This window comes from Vanellus vanellus, assembly GCF_965231255.1.
Source record: "Vanellus vanellus genome assembly, chromosome: 19".
Lineage (NCBI taxonomy): Eukaryota > Metazoa > Chordata > Aves > Charadriiformes > Charadriidae > Vanellus > Vanellus vanellus.
The window spans coordinates 1876462-1901474 of record NC_138924.1 but is presented as its reverse complement, the minus strand read 5'-3'; the positions used below and the strand labels follow the sequence as shown (position 1 = coordinate 1901474).

Below are 25013 nucleotides of genomic sequence, written 5' to 3'. Positions count from 1 at the left end.
AAATACTTCGAAAACGAAACAGAGACAAGCAGTGACCTAACTGCGTCTTGAGGGAGCCAGAGCACAACTTTAATCTTCTAGTCTGGTGCACTATCCCTGAATCAGGGTGATTTTCCATAGTTCAGATCATTTTCTCTGTATATTGGGAGATGTTGCAAGATCAGTTTGCCCAATACATCCTCAAGGGTTATTGCTAAAAGCTTCTCAGAGCCCTGTAAGAAGTATGTGCTTCGGCATATCTATTACCTATTAAACCTGGTAAAATAATAGGGTTTTCCTATGTCATAACAAATCACGCCGGTGCTAAAATAGCTGCAAACATTCTCCAAGACTTAATGAGCTCTTGCTGCTTTGCAGTGGTCCAAACAACTTGTTATTGTGACTGCCATATAGCACAGAATTATATTATCGAAACTGTCTCATAAAAGGACAAGAGGGGGTGTCGGGGATGCTGATCCCACTCTGCAGGAAGTGTGTGCGTTTCTGGGCTGTGTGGCGCAGAATTGTACTCTTTTTTTTTTTTTTTTTTTTCATGGTAATGCAGTTTATAGGTGTGTAAACTTTTGTAATTCTGATACGATTAAACAGAAGTAGTAGCAGAAGGCAGTTTTGTTTCTTCCTAAAACGTCCCTTTAAACTGAAGCATAGTAAGAGAGGACATAACAGAAAGAAACATTTCCTATTTCTCTTACGCTTTGCATAAAGCAGCCCCAGATCCCAAAATGAAGCAAGATAGGGAATTTCGGGGAGTTAAAGCCCACTTTGACTTCCAAGAGCTTCTCTTGAATGAGCTTCCACGCCATCATAAAAAATGTGGGTGTAAAATATGTGAACTAGAGCAAATTGAACAATTTGACGATTCTAAGGCTTTCATCTGAAGTCTCATGCCTGTAAGGATGTAAAAAAGTCAATAACATGAATTGGAAGGTATTGATTATTTTGCTGGGCTGCTGTTGAAACATCCTATGTGCTTGAGTTGGTCTCCCAACACCCAGTAAACATTTGGTTTTAGTTTCACCTCCCTTTGTGAAAAGAATTGAAAAGACTATAAAACAAAGTGTTTTGGTGGTGTTGTTTGTTTTTTTTTCATAATATTAAAGTATTTTCCTTAAACTTAAATAAACACTATTTGTAAACGTTCCCCTCACTCCAAGATGTGTATTTCATGCCACAGATGGGCCTATTCTTAATTTACTTTGTAAGGCACTGAACCTTCTGTTCGATGCTGCCATCTGCAGCCCCCTGGATTTGGGGACATTTGGATGGGGGCTGTCTCCACCAGGCAGCTTGCAGGGCCGGGCCTCTGCTCCGCGGAAACAAACCCGGTTATGGAAATGTCCTTTTTTCCTGCCGCCTCTCTGCCAGGACCGATCTTGCCACCTTGCTAAATTATAGCAAAAGATTGCAATGAAAGCCTCAACTGGGGTCTGCGTCTGTGATGTGGAGGATTTAAAGGCTGTGGTGCTGCATCCCGGTCCTGGAATCCAAAGGAGCAGCACGATACCCAAATTGAGCGTGTGAAGCTGCCTTTGTACTGCTAAGCGCTTCCACTGTTCTACCTGAGACAGACCTCAAAAGGCAGTAAAAAAAAAGAAAAGGCGTTATTGTGGGTGTTTGTAGAGCTGATTTGACTGTAAGATTATCCACAAGAGTAAAAATATTTACATCCCAGTTGGTTAAAAATCTGTCCAGTATGTCTATTTGTTTAGCTAGCATTAATTACCTAAAGCAGCTCCTTCTGGTAAAAGACTATTCAGTGTTTGGTTAATTTCCAAGAGTCAAACACTTTGCTTTAAATTACTAGAATTCAGATGGAAACCCGCTCATACTGGTTTGCTCATGTGGTGTCAGGAGAGCACAGGCGCCGCACCAGCGGTCGGGGGGTGACACAGTCCGCCCGGGGCATGGTGCGGTGAAGGGATTGGTGATGGCACCCCAAACGCAGTGGCCCTGAGTCGAGCACTGCGAGAGGAGTCATGCTGCCAGCAGGAGACGAACAGAAACCGAACCCCTTCGCCCCCAACTCTGCGAACCCCCCAGCACGTCCTTCCAGTCTGACCCCCGTCTCCCCGGTTACGTGAGCCTGAGCATGTGCTGGAGGTGAGGCGCATGCTGTAATGCTGCCCGAAGAGGGATGCTCACCCTCATCAAAGGCGAGGAACAGAGAGGGGGGAAAAGAAAATACAACGTGAGTTGTTCAGCGGTTGAGATAAAATTGAAGGTTGAGCAATAAAACCTCATTTCTCGGTGGTTCGCCCACGTTAGCTGGAAGAGGCTCAGATCCTGCGTTCCAGGCGGGCTCTGCAGAGCGCCGAGCCGAAGGAGGCTCTGTCAAACAGGGCTTTTTCTGCTCTCTGTCGCCAAGCCAGTTACTCGGATAACGTGGAAATTCCGAGCTTGCAATTGTGCAGCGTTGAGGCCGCCAGCTGTCTGGGGGCGATCCGCTGGTTCCTTGCTGGAGAGGTTTGGAGAGAGCACGGGCTGTCGCTGGCTCTTTGCAGAGCTGTTGGAGTCACAGGCATGGCTGTGCCGTCCTGGCCTGGGGGAGGACTGTCCCCAGCACCCCTGAGTGTAGGACACCGGGGATGACCCAGACTGAGGACAGCCTGGCTAGCGAGAGGCTGTAACACCAGCGAGCAGGACAGTCGATGACACCTTTGACAGGCACAAACACAGGCTGGGGCGGAATGGCTGAGAGCAGCCCTGAGGAGAAGGACTTGGGGGTATTGGTGGATGAGAAGCTCACCATGAGCCGGCAATGCGTGCTGGCATCCCAGAAAGCCCCCGGCACCCTGGGCTGCATCCCCCGCAGCGTGGCCAGCAGGGCGAGGGGGGGATTGTGCCCCTCTGCTGTGCTCTGGGAAGACCCCCCCGCAGTGCTGCCTCCAGCTCGGGGGGCCCAACAGCAGAAGGACACGGAGCTGTTGGAGCGGGGCCAGAGGAGGCCCCAGAGATGCTGCGAGGGCTGGAGCCCCTCTGCTGGGAGGACAGGCTGGGAGAGGTGGGGGGGGTCCTGGAGAAGAAAAGGCTCTGGGGAGGCCTCAGAGCCCCTTCCAGTGCATAAAGGGGCTCCAGGAGAGCTGGGGAGGGACTCTTGATCAGGGAATGGAGCCATAGGATGAGGGGAAACAGTTTTAAACTGACAGAGGGGAGATTGAGATGAGATATTAGGAAGAAATTCTCTCCTGTGCGGGCGGTGAGCCCCCGGCGCAGGTTGCCCCGAGAAGCTGTGGCTGCCCCATCCCTGGAGGTGGTCAAGGCCAGGTTGGACGGGGCTTGGAGCAACCTGGGCTGGGGGGAGGTGTCCCTGCCCAGGGCAGGGGGAGTGGAACTGGATGATCTTCAAGGTCCCTTCCAACCCAAACCATTCTGTGATTCCATATGACATGAAGATCACCGAGCAGGTACACCCCGGAGCGCACTGGCACCCGGGCACGCCATGGCTGCTGTGCCCGCTGGTGCGCCGGAGCCCAGGTGTTTCTGTCGTGTTAATCCACCAATCAAATAATCAACTGCTGGTTAATCAAGAATTGACTCTCTTCTCATCCGGTTAAATATGTGCATAACTTGAGGGAGGCCGAGAGCGTTAATACTGAGGCTGCTGCTAGTTTAGGGAACTGCGGTGGGTGCTGAAGGACGGCCGGAGCTTTGCAAGCATTTCTTTCAGCAGCAGTGTCATTTGAAGCAAGCTCGGCTGGTTCAGGCTAAGGGTGGTTTTTAAAAAAAAAAGGAAATTAAGAGAGAAGTTAGTTACTTTTCTTTCGGATTAGTTTTCCAGAGCACGCATGCTGGGGAAGGGTAGCGCAGGGTGGGAAGGCATGGCCAAAGGTGGATGCATAGACCTGCATACCTGCTGGAGACAGCGCCGTGAGACTGGATCCTCCTCTCGCTCTGCCGGGAGCGCAGCTGGGACGTGCTCTGTGCTTGCGGGATCTTGAGTTTGCTTTGTGGTGAGCAGCAGAGGTGGAAGGACATCTGGCATAGGGACCTCCATCCCCATAGGTCCCTATGCAGATCACCACTTGGTCAACATTTGTTTTAAGTTTTGGTCTAAAAAAAGGTTTTATGAAGTTAGTTTGAAATATTCTGACGAACCTGTAACGTGGGAATCTTCTCAGTTCCCCGCATAATGCATTTAAAAGTAACATAAGGAAATTGTAAGTTGAACTGTAGAGCTTCCCGATGCAAGAGAGTGTTAAAGTAAGGAGCTTAGGAGGGTTCAGAGGATTATTAGGCGTTTATGGAAATAATAAAAATATTATCACAGATCTAGCAGGTGGGATATCGGTTTGCTAGAGGGAACAGCCCTCAAGGTTCGTTATACCAACCGGCGTCTCACTGAGAGGGCTTGGAAGAGCTTTCCTTGCTGCAGGTCATGCCGAAGTGCTGTGTTTGCATCGTCCCACTGCATCTGTGGCGGGTGTGAGTCAGAAAGCAAATATCATATTAAATGGACCGTTGATGTTATGCGTCGCGTGTGACCTCTCTGCCCGTCCCTGGAAGAGCTGTCTCTTCTGCTTTGGGATCTAATAGGTGATGTATTTTGCTGAACTGACGTTTGCAAGGGGGCCTGCTGCCGAGAGCAGATAAACCTGAAAGTGTGTTTGTTTATTTAGAGGAAACACTGGTGATTACTGGTACAAACTATTTATACCTATAGAGAGTCTTTGCTCTTAGGGCTGGGGAACCGGCGGCTGCTGCCGACACGGGGCTGCCCGGGGTGAGCGCTGCGATTCCTTCCCTCCGTGCCTGCCGTCGCGGGGAACTGGAACCCGTGTCGAAAGGAGCTCGCCGGGCGGGCGGCAGCGCGGCTGCGTGCCACACACACCGTCTGTCCCGAATGACAGCTGAGCAAACTTATGAAATAACAATTGAGGATGATTATATTGGTTCTGAGGATTAGCACAGCAGGTAGCCGTGTTGGCACAGGGCAGGGTTTGGGCCGGAGGATAAGTACACATTCTTTTATTATTGCAGCTAACAGGAATCTGCCAGACTTTGAAGCGTAGAAAAGGCTCAGTGGCCACCTGTGAGCTAATCGCATGGATTTGCCTCATTCTGTATTTCAGCTCGCTTGGAGCCTGTAATCTAATTTCCAAACAGAGATGAGAAGAGTGAACAATTCATTTTCTACTTTACATGGCTGTGCTGGTAAACTTTTAATCCTTTTAGAATTACAGTTCCTTGCAACGTAGCTGCAACGCCCCAAAGTCTGCGTGTAAGGCTGAGTCTTTGCACCAGTTGCTGGATAATAATTAGCCTCAGCGAGGCACAGCATGAATCAAAATAAAAGTTAGGAGCATAGGACGTTTTTCAAATGATATTTTGAAGCAAACACAGGCTAACGATTTCAGTTCATATAGGAAATCCTTGCGGTTTGGACTGTAAAAAAAAAACCCTGCAGAGTTGTCTTCAGCTTCAGTCTTTGCACCCCAATGTTGGTGTCTTTTCTGCGTGTAGGACACTATCGTCTGAGTCTCGTGTCCTGCCAGCTAATTAACCGTATCGTGGTTAGAATGGAAGTACGTGTGGGGCAGATTTGGCTTTAATCTGCTCTTCATTTCCCACCACTTATTTCAGGACAGAGGATATTTATTGAGATTTTTAAGGTAGGTGCTGAGCTGACGTTAAGCTGGGGGGCTAAAAGCCTGATTTTTGTTCATGTTGGTGTGTTTTAGCATGTGTTTGTGTGACTGCTCCTCAGACAGTTTCTCTGTCGTAAAGAAAACACCGTTAACATGCTGTTCTGCTGTTTTCATTAAGGACAGGTCAATCAGTGAGCAAATAGTAGAGGTGAGCGCTACTGCTTCTGATGTGCAGAGGCCCTTTCACACCAATTCACTGTCTTTTTAGTGATCTGTATGGACAGTGCAGAGGTTATCCAAATCTCTGGGAAGAAACGCTTTGGTTAGAGCTTCCTTGAAGAGAACGTGTGCCTCGGTAGTGAAGAGGTAGTCCACAAATGCCTTCGCGCTAACTTTGCACCTTCGCTCGTATTTTGCTTTCATGTTGGTAATAAAAAAAGGTAGAGTCCCAAACTCCATTTTCTACAGCCTACCATGGCTACTGTTCACTGAAACTTCAGTCAGTCTTCTAGCAAAATGATAAAAGGAGGGCCTTCAGCGGTAGAAGTGATCGCCCTGAGATGATGAGCGCTACCAGACCTTTGTTCCACGTTCTAAGCTGATCGTCCAGAGGGCTTACGGGAAAGACTCTACCGATGGCATGGAAATGCCCAGTTGGCTGGGCACACTGCAGCCCGTTATTGCTCTGCGTCTGTTGGAGGGTAGGCACTGTGCTCGATGAGTCAATAATCCTATCAAAAATCCTATTACACAGAGTCCTTCTGCATGTATTTATAAGGAAAAAAACGCTAATGTCATGGATAAATGTAGTGAGAGTTCAACTGATTTCAGTAAACTGTGGCACATTGTATGGAGCAATTAGGATGTACCAAAATTTACTCTACCAGGAGCCACCAACTGTCCCGAGGTCTGTGAAACCAGAGCTGGTTGGCGGCACAGCCTTTGTGATTGTGATTAACATCTATACAGATTGACAGGCGCAAAACAGCATCTCTCTGAGACCTGCCAGGCTCCTGTCATCTCTCCACCTCCGTGTCTGGAAATTAATTTGATTTAGGCAAATAGTCCAATTTAATTTCATTTGTTTATGTAGTTTCGGTGACTGGGGAGGGCTGCAGTCCCACTGGTGTCTGTTTAGTTCAAGTAACTGGAACAAACTTGTCAATGTTCAACAGATGTAAAGGGCAGGCTGGGAGAGCCATGGCCAAGAGAACGAGAGAACGAGATGTCCGGGCAGAGCAGACCTTTCAGAGTAATTTTGTAGGGCCTTTTACTGAGGTGGAGAAGACATCATGGGATCTTTGGACTGGAAAGGGCCCTTATTACCAGCACTGAATGATGCAGGAGATAGTGATGCTCCCTTCGGAATGGCTGTAATATAAAGCTGGATACTTTTCAGTCTTTGAGTTATCATACAGCCTTTAATGGAATATCACGTTCCTGTTTATAAAATATTATAGAACGATGTAAAAAAAAACGCTGGTGCGTACCAACAAGCCATGCTTTTTTCTCAATTTTATATTTTTTTTTCTATTTTAATTTCTATAAAATCTTTCAAGTCCTCTACCACTGTCCCACACAGGAGGAGTTTGGTACACAGAGTCATGTTTACCTACAAATAAAAACTTGCAGTAACTGTGATCTCAAAGCAATGAAACACAAACTGGAGTGGTAGGTCTTCCATTAGGTTACATCTACATATTTGAACCTATTCAGTAATTGGGCCCTTTTTTTTCTCCCTTTTAAAATAAAACAAATTGATGGGATGTGTTTTAGCTCAATACAAGGAATTCTGATATTAGTAGACAAGTATAAGTGACACAGTTAATGACACCCTGTGTTGACCTGGAACATTGAAATCTCACGTCTACATTTATCAATATGACCCAGACCAGAAGAATTCTGCCTCAGCCATAGTACATTAGAGCAGACAGTTGGATAATGTCCATCTTTTTCTCTGCAGCGTAGGAAACACGAGCAAATTAGTGCCAAGCGTGAGAATACCGTAACGCGACACTGATCGCTGGAGTTGTGAGGTGTAAGCTCAGCGAAGGTTTTCTGTAAATGCTAATGAGCTAAAATAGTTGTAATTAAAAGCAGGTATTGTGATGGTCAAGCTGAGCTTCATCTTAGTGTTAGGCACTGGAGTTTTTAAGCTCTCTGCTTATATTGACATCATGCCTTTAAAAACAGAATAGAAAATTCTTGGCTCTAAAGAGCAAATTCACAAAGGAACCAGTGGTATGTGTCTGGTGAGTTACGGGTATGACACCTCTCGGGGGGAATAAATGTGTTATTTTTCCTGTATAAACATATCACACAGATCGCTTTTGTCCTTCATGTATTGAACTGAGCTGTCATGCTAAATTCGATCAGCGTTCATAAGGTGGTACTTCTCAAGCTGCTTTTGAAAGCCGGTTTTGTTCAAGCTCATTCAAGTAATCCTGTCACATACGCGCGGGATGAGCCCATGTCGTGAGCATTTGAGGGAATATTGCGGCTACGTGGGCAAGGCAGATCGATGGGAAGGAAGGGGGGTGATAGATAAACCCAATATATTTGTCTTCCCTCGCCCTGTGATGGGATTAACCTTGTGCTAAGGTTGTCCGGTCCCTATTGATAATTGGAGAAAATTACCAGGCCGTGCTGTGTTTTCTTTTCGTAACTGGTTGGTATCCAGTCCTGTCACCTCGTTCACTCCTAGCAGGTTTGAGAGGCTCTCACCCGCGGGCAGGTCCCTGCGTATTGTGTGGGAGCTGAAGGAGGAGAGGGGAAAGGCGCCGTTCCGAAGCCAAACCAAAGCGATGTTGGACTGGACAGACCTTTGCAAGTGCCGACTCCTCGCTGAGAGACAGAGGCCTTCACTGGTGCACGTTGGCCTGAGTCTCCAGGGTTTGGTCTCTGCTGTCAGGGGTTTTTGCTCCGCTCCCTTTGCGCGTGTGCTGGAGCGGAGCTTGTCGGGTTGCCAGGCCTGGGGACAGGTTTGGGGGTAAGGACAGGCAGCCCGTCCCCTTCTCCCAGCGGTGGTGAAGGAGACGTGCACACCGCATCATGGTACCAGCAGAGTGACCAAATGTGCTTTAGGAGTGATTGGAGCATCGCAGTAGGAGATTCAGTCTCAGAAGATTTTGAGAGAGGGATATTGTCTCGCTGAGCTGGTTTCATTTCTTTGAGGTGCCAAAGTAGCAAACATTCAGATTGCCGTAATTGGTCCAGGCTTGCAAAATGCCTTTGAGAAGATCCTGAAGAAAAGGCTCCTGTGGAAGCTCAGTTCTTATGAAGCAAGAAGCAAAGGACTGTTACCAGCAATATGTAGCTAAAGGAGGGAAAGCCAAGAGTTGGGTTAATTTCGTCATGGTCTGTTTGCAAGGTGGCATTGGTTTAAGGGCAGCTGAAGTCTCGAGTCTTCTGTCCTGAGTTGGTCAATGTGAAAGACAGGAGGGCAAACAGCGGCAGTTACACATGGTCTAAGGGCACCCGTGAAAGTTGGATCTGGGGAGCTGTTAGAAACCATAGAGAAACCTCATCAGATCGAGAGAACAGGGGCTGAGAGTTGGTTTAGACAAACTCGGAGCAACGCACATTAAGCCGAAACATGCCTATGGACCTCGCAGGGCTCTGAAGTAGCTGGGACAAGTCAAGGCAAGAAGCTGGGTGTTGGCAGAGATGGTTTCATGCAGACCTTCACTCGCGTCTGCAGCTGCAGGCTGGGAGCAGCGACGCATGACGTGAGTGAGGAATCAGGTGGTGAATAACCCGGTGAGGATGGAAGTGTTGGGGTATAAACGAGCGGTGCGGGTTCTCAGGGCTGTGCGGTGTGGGTCAGCCGCTTCCTAAAGAAGGTGTTGCAGAAGCCAAAGACGCACAACGGGGTAGGAGAAAAAATAACAAGAAGCGATCAGGCCGTGTGGGAATGGTCTCGGAGGAAGAAAGACTGGGAAGATAGGAGCTGAAAAACTTACATAGGAGATAAAAGGGGAAGCAACTTAATTTCGTAAAGGAATGGGTGATACTGATGCTTTGTAGAGAAGTCTTTTTCTCTCAGACTTGCAAGAACCATGTGGAATTGAAAGGTGAGAAGATAAAACTTTGTGGAAGGACTATTTTCATATGACATGCTAAGAAATTTACTGCTCTGGGCAGGAACTTGAGAATACTCAGAAGGGACTTGAGATTTATGTACATAACAAGCCCGTGGTTGCTAGCACAGTTCGAAGAACTGCGAAAAGAAAAGTCTCGGGCTTTTGGGAATAAGCCAGTCTTTGACCAGAGATCAGCGTGAGATCTCCTGTGTTGGACAGGTTGTTTTACATACCCTGGCTGCGAGGTTTGTACACCTGTTTTGGAAAAATCTGGTGCTGGCTGCAGTCAGTGGTGGGCAGCGTGGACCTCTGTGTAACCAGGGGTGCTTTACAAATGCGGTGGTTACAAGACCTGCATTTATTTAATTAAAACGCAAAGTTAGAAGGAGGAAGCTAAAGCTCTTTGTGCTCAAACCCGTTATTATTAAAGAATATCCCCCAATGGCTTTGTCAGCATCACTTCCCGCGTGGAAGCTTTGCCAGCCCGTTTGAGACGTCCGCTTCGATAAGCACTTCGGTGCTACCGAACACTTCAGAGTTGCTTAGGTAATGATGTCATTTATTGCTTCCTAACCGGAAAGGTTAGGAAGCCAAGAGATTTTCCCTATTGGAGATGAACCTTTGGCTGTGCGTGTGTGTGCATCGGAACAGAATTGGGCGATCGTGGTGTTGCGTTCTCCTGGGGTCTGTTAGGATGCCACAATTGCGTGCATCTATGTCCTGTTAAGTAAAATGTGATGATTTCTGTGAGAGAGGGGTGTTTGGGTGTTCCTTACTTCACTTTCCTCTAGAAAGCTTTATCCCATTCCTTTTTACTAACTGAAGAGGTGCTTTAAAAAAAAAAAAGACCCAAACGCAAACACCAAGTGGTTTCAATGTTATACTCACAGTATATAGGATATAGGAGTTACATTTATGGCGTGTGTTCTGTTTAACAGCTGGATGAAATAAATTGTTTCATGTGAAATACTGGAGGACTCTGCATTCTCAAATCAAGGCCAGAAGCAGCTCAATGACTGAAGAATTGTCAACATCTTGTGCAATTCCACTAAGTGCTGCTTTTCATTGATCTCCAACTTTATTGTTGACAATTAAACCCATTTCAACGCAGAAGATAAACATTTTTAACAGGAGATAGCAAAAGCTTTTGTCCTGGATGATTTACTTCTCTGTTTTACAATTAAGTACGAAGTGTGTCACAGGTCTTGCTATTCACTTGTGCTAAACACCTCCTTACCGTGGAGTAATTGGTATCAGCAGATGACAGAGCTGCTGGTAACCATGCTTTCGAATGCATGTTTTTAATTTGCATAATCAAATACTTTGTTAGTGTCCTTGGAAATTAGGATGAAAGATGACTGTGTGCTAAAAATGAAAACTTGTTTTTAGCAAATTATGTGTATCCAGTACAACAGATGATCTGCTCTGGGCCCTTTATGATACGTGTTGGCTGGTGTACCCAACAACCTCCTCCATCCTTTGCAGTAATAGTTTCTGTCATCTGCCTTTATTTATCCGAATGTTTCATCGACCAGTGTCTAATCAATATGAAAAGTACAATCAGGTCTCAAATCTGATTAATTATTTCAAGCCTTGTAAAATGCTTGTTGGAGTATACCTCCCAGGGCCGGCGGTCTGCGTTCCACAGACTTCAGAGAAGCGATGCCGGTTTGTGTTGCTTGTGCCAGTTTGCACCAACTGCCCACTTACCCGTGTTAAACCTGAAGAAAATAGTTTCTGTGTTTTTTGAAAGATCTGATTTTTTATCATGCGTTAAGAGGTTTGCAGAAAATTTTAGTTAGGCAGAGGTAACATTGTCAAGAGAAGGGTTTAACTTATCAAAGTAGTAAAAGAAAAGGAATGCTATTTTTAAATTAAGTAAAGCTAGAAAAGGTTTCCTTGGTAGGCTGAACGCTCAATCCCAGAGATAATGCTGCAAAACACTGAAAACTCCTATGGTTTTCCTACTTGTGCAATAAGGACTTTGAATTTAATCCAAAACCATCTCAAGAGAATGGAGAAGTCAGTGTTGATTCGGAATTCCTCTCTTAAGATGCCTGCTTATCCCAGGCCAGCCGTGAAGAGGCTGAGTCCTAATGTGGATGGAAGGAGGAGTGACGACATTCTTTGAGTGAGGATTCTTCTTTCTGACTCAAACTTAGTTGTTCCAGACCTGGACACGGAAATGGTGGATGATTCTGTGTTTATAAGAAAGGTTTGGCCCCTGTAAGTTGACAACATCATGCAGGACATTGTCTGAGGAGGTTTAATTCCCCAAGTACCGTCAGGTGAGGTCAAAGTTACCCAGTTCACACATCCTTGGCTGCCACTCAGGACCTGGCCGGGTTGGTGGTGCCCCAACTCTCGTCGTGAAACGCCCCGTGCTGGCACTTAGCATCTCCTGTGGTCTTTGGTGCAGCCAAACCTGTTGAACCTATCTGCAGACAACACTAGACCAGGCAAAATTAGAGCATTCGTTATCGGTGAATCTCTGGGAATTTCAAATTTGGTGAATTTCAACGGGGCCTTTTTTGTGAGCAGAATAATAGTTGGGCTTCGTCTTGTGGCTGTAATGTTCTCAACTGGCCGCCTCTGGCCACCCTCTAGCTCTTTTGGATCACCCAAATGGTACAAAGGAGCCAGAACAGGGAGTTTGGATCAAATTTTACTGGTTTACAATGTTAAGAAGAGAGGTGTTCCAGCTGTACGCTGCATATAAACTGTGTTCATTAGAAAAATCCGTGTCTTTTAATGGAAGTGTTTGCACGCACTGTGTATTTCTCTGTTCACGACGTGTATACATCTAACAGATATGGGTATTAATATAAATGTGTATGTATTACACGTAACATATACAAACACGTGGGAGTGCGTGTGTATATGTGTACGTTTAGAGAATGCGTATAAAACACAACGTAAACTGAGAGCTGCAGAGTCTCTCCGGTTCACGTGCGGTCATTTGGGTTACTTGCCGGACTTCCCAGCGTGGCCGCGTCTGCCCCTCTGGTGGTGCTGAGCCAACCGAGTAATGATCACGCAGAGGCAGCAAACTGCTGACTGCACCTGGCTGACGTGGAGGGGACCGAGCCCTGCGTCTTGAGAGATCCCCAGACTGCGTGCGTGAAGTGAAAAATAGAGGAATTTGAGCTTTAAGACACATCAAAGGGCAAAGAGAGGAAAGGCAGATAATGGCAGTTGCGTGTGCCGTCTGTGTGGGATGAGCTTAACCAGTGTTTTTCCTCAGTCCTCAAAGAGCATCGGATTACGGCTTTATTCCTTTTTTGGTAAAAAGGCTGAGTGCTGCTGGATGCAATATCAACCGGGTGGAAAAAGGGAAGCCTGTGGGAACAGAGAAGTTACATCACATTTACTGCTCTTCTGAGTACCGATGCAGTAATTTTACTTTATCCAAAGTAGAGTATGGAGAGTGCCATCAGATGAAGTTAGCTTGCTTGCTTCCTTAGCTCTTGGATGGAAATGAATTCCTACAATGTCTAAACTCAGAAAGTTGTGTAGTTGGGTTGTCTGCGTCATGGTGACGTGAAGGGTTTTTTCCCCTGAGTTTCTACACACAGCCAGTCGGTCAACATTCAGAAATAACGTGATGCGCAAAGACATCCTGGTAGAAAAAGCGTAATCTTGTATGTATGACCTTGAAGTACTGTTGATGAAGACTTGAGCCCTCCTTATGAAACATGTAATTGGTAGTGTTCATCACTGATGTGGGATTTCAACTCCCTAAATAGATACTGAGGGATGAAGAATTCGTTCTTATTTACGTATCGTACTGACCGGCCGTGCCGGGGCGCGTGCAGCAGCCACGCTGGGGTTAGAGGGACTCCTGGACATCTGATACCCTTTGGGGCTATAGCGTAGGCGGAGTGGGGTGGGACGGAGAGAAGGAGAAACCACGCACGTGTTCAGGGTTTGACTTTTGGAATAATATTATCTTACCAAATGCAGCATCTTCTGAGCTGCGCACTAGCAGCAACGGTGCTTCGGGGGTGGTGTAATGAAGATGTAAGCAGCGGCAAAAAAATAGGCAGGAGACAGTAGGATTCACAGCCCTTTTCTCCAGGGGAGGAGGAGCGACTGCACGAGGAACAAATGCCCCAGCAGAGAGCTGTGCTGAATAAACGTTACACGCACCGGAGACACTAAAAACATCACCTGAAAAGCTGTAATGAATGCGCTGAGTGAGAGGTGTTCCCCACAGGTTTGGAAGTATCACCTCTGCAGGATTCTCAGCCCACCTACTGCGTGTTCATCTTGTAGGGAGTTTCTAATGACAAGGCTAAGCCCTCCAAGCCCTAATTGTTATGCCTTTCTGTCAAAACCCCAAAATGTCATAACTCTTACACCTGTAAGGACCAGGAACACAGATCCACCGATTCCTGAACAAACTGTTGCTCCTTTCTTTCCTCCGTGGGGCCCTGTCTTAACACACGTGGTGATCACGCTCCCTCTAACTTTTAATAATGTTTGATCAAACAGGATTGATCCAAAGAATTAATGCAAACCCAGCTTCCTTTATTTTTAACCTGCAGTGTAATTGCAATGAGATAGACCTTGGGCATACAGCAGAGTAATTATTTTTATTCCTCCGGAGTCCCGCTATTGCCCCCGTAGTCTTCCGATCCAAATTCGTGGAGGAGCCTCTGTGCCTGTTACAGATTGCATACTCCAGAAGTGATTAAAGTACGTCCTCATCAAATAAATCTGTTTACTTTTCCCCCCACTCTTTCTCACTCTCTTTCATCTTCTCCTTTTTACCTCCCTTTTGCCCCCAAAAGGTTTATTTCCCTTCTCTTGTCCACAAACTATTAAAACAACCTGAACTCCCCTTTCCCAGGCTGCTCGCCGTTGCGCGGGGCCTGACATAGGGGTTGGTTTTTTTTTGATCCCTGCAAGAAATTAAACCCACGTGGTGACGCGTGTTTGACCCGTTTCTGCCAGGCTGTCACTGGCAGCTCTGGCGATGGAAAGGCCGAGGAGCACCGGTGCGCGTTCCCGGGCTGTGGGCTGGCAGGGGGCGCTCCCCGTCATCTCTGTTCGCACTCCTTTACTTCAGCGTTTGAACAACGCGGCTGTCAACAATTTTCTCTGAATGTATATTATCTTAGGCACGTATTCATTTTACTCCTTAAAATTGGCAGAACGAGTGAAGGTTTTCTGTTTTAAGATGATTTAGAACCCTGCTGACTTTTTTATTCCAACCGTGTCCCAAGTCCCTTTGAATCTCGCCTGTTTCCCTTACGCTTCGTTTCCGTAATTGCCAAAGGTGTAAGTCCAAATATCGGCGTTGCTGTGGGATACTGCCCTAAACGGTGCTCCCGGCCGCGGGCATTGCCGGTCCCCGTCTTGGGTCAGCAGCGTTCCCCCAGGTTGGTTTAAAGGGGTGTCATGCATCAAATACCCATTGGTAGAACTTTTGGGGAGCAATTCAAATGGGAAAGTGCTGTAGAGTCCCAGTAAGCAAAACGTCCCTGTAGGAAATGTTAAAATTATAATAATATTCATTATTATTAAAGAGCTGGAGAGCAAACCCAAGTCATTCCGTGACCAGCCAAACCAAATAAGCCTGGGTTCCCACTGGTACGTGTTTCAAGGTTTAGACCTCATGTAATGAGGCAGAGGGCTCACGTGGCGTTCGTTGCCTCAGTGGGTCAGGAAGGGAGTGATGACAGAAACAACAATAGAAAGTAGTGCTGAACAGGGTCTCTCCTCTCTACCAGGTGGTTTATTTTGAGGAGAGTTATTGGAGAAAGAGGGAGAGGCAGATGCACGCGCTCGCATTTGCAGAGTGTGTTGTCCAACTCTCGTGACTGTAAAGGAAACATGTTCAGGACTAATCACGGTGCCTCCTCGACTTCTTTGGCCGTTCTTCCGAAAAAGTAATGTCCAAAATCAACGTCACCAAAAGAAAAATCAAAGCAAAGATATGTTATTTCCCTTAACTTTTTTTTTTTTGTTCTGTTCATTTGGCAGCCCCGGCAATGGAGGTGTTATAGTAAATGTGTAACGGTAATTAGGGATAAAGGGATGCTCCTAGAAAACAAGCAGTTCTCCGAGCCGAGAGCGCAGCGGAGCCTGCCCTCCTGCGGAGCTCTGCCCCTCGCACTGCGGCAATTTGTGCTGATGTGATTCAGTAGATAATTTCAGGGGGTTTTATGTGATCGTTTAGGGACTGATTTTGCCAAATGCGGGTACAGATGATACTACCCGCACTCGCAAAATTATCAGCACGTTTTTTTGATCCAAAATCTTGGAGTCATGTGATTATTGTGCAAATGTAATTTTTCTTAAAAACTGATGAAATGCTAGCATGGTTGCATGGGAAAGTTGGGAAACGAGTCTCTAGGAGACCAGACCCAGGAGGGAAGGATGGAGACTCCGCTGTGTATTGTGCTACAGAGACAGAACAGAGCGAAGCCCAACTCCCCCTGGTATTTTCCCTAAGGTGGAGGTGGGGATTTTCGGGGAGGTCTGACTCAAGATTTTCAGAGCACTTGAACCACTTTACTCAGCTCAGCTTTTGTGTGCTTGCTTTTTTATGAGTTAATGAAGACAGAGAGAAAGTTCTTCCTTATGATAAAATAGGAGAAGAAGTATGAGGAGAAGGACTTGAGGAAGGTTAGGGATGCTGCTGGAAAGGACTTTGGATTTGGTTGGGTTTCACGTTGGCACGGTCCTTGATGAAAACAAACTTACCTGCCTGGAGCGCGACTCTGGCACAGCAGTTTGGTTTTACCCGTCTTGTCACACGTTCAACTGTTTTATCTGTTTCTTTTGTTGTTGCAGATAAAGAGTTAGGAGTCAGCGCGCTCGCTGAAAATGACGACCCTGGTGCTAGGGGCCCAGCTGTCCCGAAAATATCAGGATTAGAAAGGAGTCAAGAGAAGAGCCAGGACAGCAGTAAAGACCCAATACTTGAGCCTGTGGTGCCTAAAGACCCCTGTCCTCAGGTGGCACAGCCTGTGGCACAGCCCCAGGTGGAGCCGCAGCCGGAGGTGCCCTGTCCCAGCCCCGCGCTCGCCCCGCGGCCGGAGGCTCCTGCGCAGCCGCCGCCGCCGCCGCAGGCCGCCCAGCTGCCGCCGGCCCCAGAAGAAGCCGCCCGCCCGCCCGCGCCGCAGCCGCCCGTCCAGCACCCGCCCCGGCCGCAGTCGCCGGTGCAGCCGGCCCATCCAGCCCTCCCTGCGGTGCAGCCCCATCCGGCCGCTCAGAGCCTCTCGCAGCCACTCTCTGCCTATAACAGCAGCAGTTTAAGCCTCAACAGCTTAAGGTAGGCGACCAGGAGCGCGTGCGCGCGGGAGCCCCCGTGTCTTTGCAGACTTGCTGCCTGGTGGTGATGCTTTACGGTGCCCGGAGGAAGTGGAGATGCGTTAGCTAAAAGAGAGAAGTGACAGGACATCCCGTCCCATCGCTGGGAAATAAAGGGGACTTTCATAGAATGCTTTAGGTTGGAAAGGACCTTGAAAATCATCGAGTTCCAACCCCCCTGCCATAGACAGGGACACCTCCCACTAGACCAGGTTGCCCAAGGCCACGTCCAGCCTGGCCTTGAACACCTCCAGGGATGGGGCCTCAACAACTTTGTGTGTTTAACCTTAATTCCTTCCCTGATATGTGCCAGGATCACTTTATTTCTGATCTAGCATTCCCATAAATGCTAGGTATTCTCGAGCACTTAGTTAATGTGCTTTTACTTTTCCTGCCTGTCATTGTGTACTCAGGTTTTTGGAGGGGATTTTATGCAGTGTAGACCAGGGGAAGAAAATCCCAATTCTCGCAGGTTGGGCTGCTCTCTGAAGGCAACTTCTTTTGCCCTCCCATCCCTGTAAACATCTCCTGATTTCTCCAACTACTGACGTGCCCTCGAGCAAGAGGTACAGTGCAGCTGCTGTTGGCCCCGCTGTCAGCCTGGCACAAACAGTCTTGCACCAGTGACTGTAAAGCTTAATTTTTTCCTGCACTGCTGACACCTTGCAGTCTTCAGTGTTTTTCTCTTCCCCTGGCCACAAGTGAGATAAACCTCACCTTTTATAGGGGGATAACAAAGATGAACAGAGAGATTAAACAGCTTTTTCACAGGAACCCATAATGCCTCTGTGAGTCGGGGACCTCAGGTTTCCCCTACTCTGAGCTAATGCTGTCAGCACTGCGTCATCTTTCCCCAAATCTGAGCTTCCAGCAGACAGATGGTATTTTTCAAGACCTGGCGAACCACCGCTATGGTTGCTTCAGGGTTTGAGTAAAGACTAGGAGGTGTTTTAGACTTTGATTTATTTTTAACCAAGTTGGTATTGCTTGTCTTTCAAAGTCACTGCAATGGAAGCATGTCATTACTTGAAATAATGACAGGTAGAATTAAGCACTACGTGAATATATTTTAAATACTCATTAGTAGGAAATGAAACCTGAAGAATTGCAACCAATGCAATTGCAAATGCTTATTTTGGTGACTCGTCTTCTCTTTTTATATTGTGGGGGTAGAGAGGCATTAACTGTACAATAAGCGTACATCTGTTGTTGCCTTCTCGACTTCGTTTCACATTTTCTGCAGTCTTTCATATTACTAAGTCATAGCAAGAGAAATTAAACTTTTATTAATGCAGTGATCGCTGATTTTGAGCTTCATTTGCCTGAAAACATGAATCAGAAGCAGTCATGTAGAAAGGATCTGATAATTAAGTAATGAATGCACAGGGCTGATGACTCCTTTGTGTGTCATTCCTGTGTTGGTGGAGGACAGAATATCAACCTCTTACAGAGAGGGAGAACGTGTCTCGGGTTTTGGTGTGGAGATACCACCACAGGGAGTAAAAGATACTAGAGGAGGTTCAGCAGATGGTTGGAGAAAGGAGTATCACAGCGGCATTGCTCGAAAAGTAGAGTAGTAACTTGTGTTTGTAATATATAACTTACATTAGTAACGTGTTTAACGTGCGCCGTGCTTGGTGGGGTGGTGTATGTGTATGTTTGGAGCTTTTCTCTCTTCCGCGCAACGCTTTATTGCTTTTCTTTTCGTTAACAGCAGCAGCAGAAGCAGCACTCCTGCCAAGACTCAGGCCCCTCCTCCGCACATATCTCACCATCCCTCGGCCTCGCCGTTCCCCCTCTCCTTACCCAGCCACAGCCCGCTGCACACCTTCACGCCCGCCCTCCAGCCCCCCGCACACCCACATCACCCCAATATGTTTGCCCCTCCTACGGCTTTGCCTCCTCCACCTCCATTGACGTCAGGGACACTGCAGGTGCCGGGACACCCAGCTGGTAGTACTTACTCAGGTAAGAGACACACGGGTCGTGGCCAAGCGTGTCTGGTGCAGCGCAGGAAACCCATTCTCGGGTTTTAGTCAGAATAATTCATTTTGGTCCGTTCGGTGAGGGCTGTCGGTTGGGTGGAGGCTGTACTTGTTGCTGAACCGTTTGGAGTGATATCGAATCCACAAAACACCTAGACGTACCCAATGACTTTTCTTCTTCTGGGAATGATTATTTTTGGAAGGCTGTGCTTTTTCCATGTCTGTTTTTTTTCTCCTCATGGTAAAAACACACCAGAGTTCATAATGTGGCCAGATGGAACCTGTGACCCCCCCAGCGAATGTCTTCGCTGCAGTTGTGGTCTGGGCTCGGCGCTGGCTCCCTGGCTGGAGGGGAGCTCTGGAAGGTCTCCAGAGGCCGTGCACCCACCAGCATGAGCTCCTGGACCAGCAACATTTTGTGTGGGGGGGGCAGAGATGTAGAGATTTTTATCAGTGGAGAAAATTGCAGTCTTTCTATACTTTGACCGAGGGGAGCTGTAACATGTCTGCTCCTCCCAGGTCACTGGGGGAAGGACGTGGAGGATTATCAGTGTTTGAGTAACATCGTTTTGTGTCCACGCAGCAGGTACTCATGTTAGCAGCAGCCACTCGATGTTTACTCGCTCCAGGTTACCCGTACCTCCTCACAGATTTAGGACTATGTCCAGAGCCTTACAAAGTTAGGGGGAACCCTCAGGTTGAAGCTCAGAGGAATGCTGTAGTGAAGACAGGCTTGGTGAGACGGGGAATGGAGACTTTCTTCTGTCCCTGAGGCCTTTGGGGAGATCTGAGGGAGCTTTCTTAGCCTGCACGGTGTCGGGATTTACCGGCAGGAAGTTTTAAATACAGCGTTGCTACCACGGCCAGCAAAAAGTAAGTGGCACAAGGTCTGGAAAAGTCCCTGAGCTCACGGGGGGTTGTTTTGCTGTTTGTATTTCAGAACAAGATCTTCTCCGTCAGGAACTAAACACGCGATTTTTGGCCTCGCAGAGCGCAGATCGCGGGGCCTCCCTGGGCCCGCCGCCGTACCTGAGGACCGAGTTCCACCAGCATCAGCACCAGCACCAGCACACACACCAACACACACACCAGCACACCTTCACGCCTTTCCCTCACGCCATCCCACCCACTGCCATCATGCCGACGCCAGCACCGCCCATGGTGCGTACCCCAGGCAGAAATGTGAGGATAAGTAGAGCACAACTCTATTCTTTATTACAAAAATTTAAGAATTTGCCAGGTTGCGGGGAAGGAGTACTCTGCTGCCCAGGTGTGGTGGGGTAGGAGAGGAAGGACTGTCCCGTCCTCGCGGTTTGTCACACGTGCAGTAGGTTCAGGTGGCAGCGCGGGGGCTGAGGGACGAGGCTGCTGCCTGAAGGGGCACTCGTAAGCGGGACTTCCCAGTGCTTGGAGTGGTGCACGCTGGTGCCTCCTCCTTTTTGCTCTCGTAAAGACCTTGTATTACCTTGAAGAAAGAAAAATCCCGAACAGTTTCATTGAAAACTTAATTTTCTGCATATTTTTTGCTCTCTGTTGGTTGCCAAATAATAGAGAAGTAGTCTTCTATTTTACCAACAGAACTAAAGCAAGGAAATATAAAGTAACTAGTTTGTGCTTTGATCCCTTTGCAGTTTGACAAATACCCTACAAAAGTTGACCCCTTCTACCGTCACAGTGTGAGTTTTATTACTCTCTTTAAAATTGACTTAACTGCTTTTCTGTGGTGGGTCGGGATCACCACTCAATCAATGGCGCAATGTCGAACCTCTCCTTAATCATCCCTCCAGGATTTACCATTTTCGTCCTTGGTTGCTTTGGCTTTTGAAGGCTTGCGTTCGTGGTGCTTGTTTCTGATAAAGATGCAGTATCAGCCTTTCCAGTCAAAAGATCTCTTGCTCATACACCATTCGAAGACAGGTTTGATGTGAAAAAGATGAGACAGAAGAGCTGACTGTTACATGAAGAAGGAGAGAGCAGTAATTTCATCACTGCGTTTCAGTTGTGTCACAAACCCTTAGCCTGATATTTTTCCTAAGAAACTTGAAATGAAATGACAAACTATCATACAAATCCTTCAGGGATAGGTAATCTAATAGTTTTCCTAATATATCATATTTTGTTTTATAAAATCTGAAAACTTGTCTTATTCTTCAGATTTCAAAGGCACATCTGATCCACTGGGCTTGTTATATTTTGAAAGCTCTGTTTGATGACAGCAACATGAATCCAGCAATGCACTAGATGCGTTTATCTAAAAGCTACCAAAAAATGTTAGTTATTGAGATGAACTGATTTTTAATATTCCAGTTAATTGTAAAGCTTCTGCTCTTAAGGGTTTGAATCTACTGATTCTTTTGCTGCTGAAATATGGGTTGCATTTCTTTCATCAGATCGGCAGAGGCAGGTATCTGGTTGAATATGACAAGAATTTCTGAATCCAATAGTGATATTTTGATGAGAGAAGGAGTACTGCATCAGCACTCAGAAATTTGCAAAGCATTTGGCTTTATGTGTTGGTTTTGCTTAGAAGTGGAACTGGGCAAAAAAAACTGGTTAAGATGATAGCGTGATGCTTTCTGCGGTACCAATTAAACACAGTTCCTGCCAACGACTCATGCCTGCACTACACATGAATAGTCCTATTAATTTCTGACACCTCATTTGAGTTACTTCAGCCGTGTGAGGGTGTTTGCAGGATCAGAGCGCTAGGAGTATTAGGCAAACATTTAAGCCTACGATAATCACTTTTACTCGAAAGGGTAATGCTGCTCATTTGCATCATTGTTTGCAAAATTGCACTCTTATTTGCTGAGCTTTACATGGATTCAAAAGATATATTATCATCAATGTGGCGTGTTGATTCAAGCAAGAACACGGAACTGGGAAATAGGTAAATGAATTTTAGACAAATAAAGCATAGAAGTCGACACGTAATATAGGAAGCAGCGCAAAAGTCTCCAACTGCATATGCTTTTCTAATTCAGTGACATAATCTCTTATAAATCTGGCAGTTACCTGAATTGTACCCCCTGTAAAGCACGGAAAGGCTGCGCGTTGCCCTCCGGTAGCCAGCGAGCCGTGCTGCTGAACTTGGCAGAGCTCCACCAGCAGAGTGTGGTCCATTGCTCCTCCCCTGCCCTTCCTTCGGGAAAGGTTTGTCCTTGGGAAGCGGTTGCAAAATAATCACTGTTGGGTCTGTTGGATATTTAGCAAGCTAATAGCAGAAGATCAACGGGATGGCTGCAAGTTACATGGGATTAACAGTCTTTCTTAAACTACAGCAAGGCCGTGCTAGCCGGGGTGTTTCAGTAATCTCTTCCGTAGCAGCTATCGGTTATGTAGGTAACAGAGCAACTGCCTGCATTGCTTTCCTGAGCAGCTGCAGCGTCAAAAAGTGTATTTTTGCTGGCATGAGTGCATACCCGATAGGCCTTCCCCTATTGTAGAGAGATTCTGAAACTGTGGCACTTCCCTGGACCTTTTCCTAGCGATGAGGGTTTCCATGGATCCACACCAGGAATTCAGATATCTTACAAAAAGCTGCCAGCGTTTTTAAAGCTTGTAGGTGAAATCTGCAGAAGAACGAGGTCTGTGTGAGAGTTGAAATCAATCTACTTTACAATAGGGAACACAGCTCAGATAGAAGCTCATGTAGACATTTAAAACAGTTTTCTTCCTTGGTATCTTTGATTTTACAATCATTTCTTTTTTGGGAGGGCCTTACTACAGCAGAGCGAGGCATTACTTTTACCTACAGGTAACGCTGCGTCTTGTTTAGTGTTACATTGCGCCCGGCCCAGGAAAGCCGTGGGTACCACGTTGTTCTCTGAAGAAAGCCGGGAGGGGAAAATGTTGCGCAAAAGAGATGGAAAAAAAGGAAAGACTGACTATGAAAGATGTATTTTGAAAGCTGGAGGAATTTAAATGATATAAAGAGATCCTGGAGATACAATATTTTTATTTTATTAATAATTCTAACCTTGAGGAAAGGTCACATTTAATTAACTTACCAGTTGTTACAAAAACTCTAAGGAAACCATTCCTTATTGTTAGTCATAGCCAATAGAATATTAAGTATTACGTCTGTTCCCATCATTTGGAATTAGTCCATTACACACAGAATTAAATGCAGAAGACGCTGGAGGATTTAAAACACATTTTACTCATTAAAAGTTATTGTAAATGAGGACACGTGTCTCTTAATGATTTCTCAAATGCCTACAGTTCAGTATCAACTAATCTAAAAATGCTTTCTGCATCATTGAATGGAGCGGGCCCAAATTAAATAGAATTAAAACCAACAATAGAAACGTGTTATGAAAGGAGACTTGCAACCGAGAAAATCTTTTGATACCTCTAAAATACTGAAATATTTTCTCAGCTTTCACTAAATATAATATGAATAAATGACCTTGCAAGATAAGCTAGTGGAAAGAAAAACGGTTAAGAAAAGCGCATGCGTATGCCTGGCGTAAACAAATTCATCAAAACTTTGCGATACTGATTTCCTCTGGGATGTGATTTTCTCAGTGTTTGCCCACTCCGCATGTCCAGTCTTTTACTTTGCCCAGTCCTGCTTCTGTTCAATTGGCCATTAACTCATTTATTTCGATCTTAAAAGTAGCATACAATAGACGGATTTTTGATCAGCTGTGTTCAGAGGTGAATTTGTATCAGCCAGATAACCCCGTTAGGTTTTTAGGTGGCAATACCAGCCGAATTAGCAGCCACGCCCCGTTAGATCCTGAGCTTTCACAGCGAGAACGTATTTGGAGTGTGATGCTTTGAACCGCCGACTCCCACTAGAAAGCAATTTTGTGTGTAATCTCAGCATTTTCCGTGGAATTGGGCGAGTTAACTGTGCTACAGAATGATTAAAAGCTTCACAGCCGGACCACAGAGACAAGATAAGATTTGGACGTTAGGGCTTGCTTGTTTCCCACGTGTTTGTCTGCATTAGTACAGAACAGCTTTTTTTTTTTTTTTTTTGCCTTTTTTTCCTAAATTCTCTTAGAACAGATACATTGGGATCAGTGAGGCCAGTGGAGATGCGCGCTTTTTTCTACTGAGTGGTCTGTCTTTATAAAAACAGTACCCTAAATTTTTGGAGGCGTTCCGCCTCACCATTTTGTTTAAATAATAGTTTTTAACAAATCAGATTGTCTCTCTGCTAATATTAGATGTGGCAGGATATGCTCTCAGACAGGCTAATGAAGTAAGAATTGTGCGTATTTTCCTCATTTCCTATAGATACTATTAAAATCCTAATGTACTAATGGAGTCTTAATGATACAATATCCTAGAACTCGTAAGGGGGTTATTCCGCTTAAGCAGTAGATTTCTGAGTCTTATTTGGCTCAGTATTCTGCCTTTTCTCTTGAAATGGCTTGCAAACTGAAACCATTTAAAACCTCTGTTCAGTTAAAAAGTTAATAATTGGGGGGAAAAAAACCCCTCTCTCGCGCTATGGCCTAATCCAGGGGACAGGTTGCTGGCTTGATGATTTTGGAACTGCTTTTAAGCTCTAAACGTCATGACATTCGTGAACATTTCATTGACTGCTTTAACTAACATTGTTGCAACGAGATCACGTCTTCAATGCTTCTCAGTTTTCTCCATGTGCCATTTCCCTAATACGACACAGGAATGCTTTTGCTCTCTTGTTCAGCTTCCTGAGCTCATTTTGACGTGCGCTTGTATTTATGGTCTCCTGTCTTTTTGTTACAGCTGTTTCACTCCTATCCTCCAGCTGTATCAGGTATTCCTCCCATGATTCCCCCCACGGGCCCGTTCGGCTCGCTACAAGGAGCATTTCAACCCAAGGTAAGAAAGGAATTATTTGTATATCTATTAATACTGAAATGCACGGGTGTTGTGAGCCGGTTTAGGTTTAGGTATGGAACGCGGTTCAGAGTCTGGAGCAATTGAGATCTGAGTTACAGCCTAATTCCATGTAGGACAATTGGCTTTTTCCAAATTTACGACAAAGAGAAATTATTTTTCATTAGGTTCAGATATATCTCCATCCACGGAGAAAAAAA

The 25013-nt window shown here is 46.2% G+C and overlaps 1 protein-coding gene across 2 annotated transcripts in view; it reads left to right on the top strand.

The window, feature by feature from the left end:
* The window catches only part of AUTS2 (activator of transcription and developmental regulator AUTS2), a gene marked incomplete at its 5' end in the record, with an annotated part of 806697 nt that overhangs the window by 763176 nt on the left and 18508 nt on the right, over positions 1 to 25013 (top strand). For both annotated transcript variants that reach the window (XM_082493211.1, XM_082493210.1), the window contains 5 exons: positions 16469 to 16949; positions 18702 to 18955; positions 19913 to 20133; positions 20604 to 20648; positions 24700 to 24795. In XM_082493211.1, coding sequence (XP_082349337.1) covers positions 16469 to 16949; positions 18702 to 18955; positions 19913 to 20133; positions 20604 to 20648; positions 24700 to 24795 — 1097 coding nt within the window. The remainder of the gene's footprint in view (positions 1 to 16468; positions 16950 to 18701; positions 18956 to 19912; positions 20134 to 20603; positions 20649 to 24699; positions 24796 to 25013) is intronic.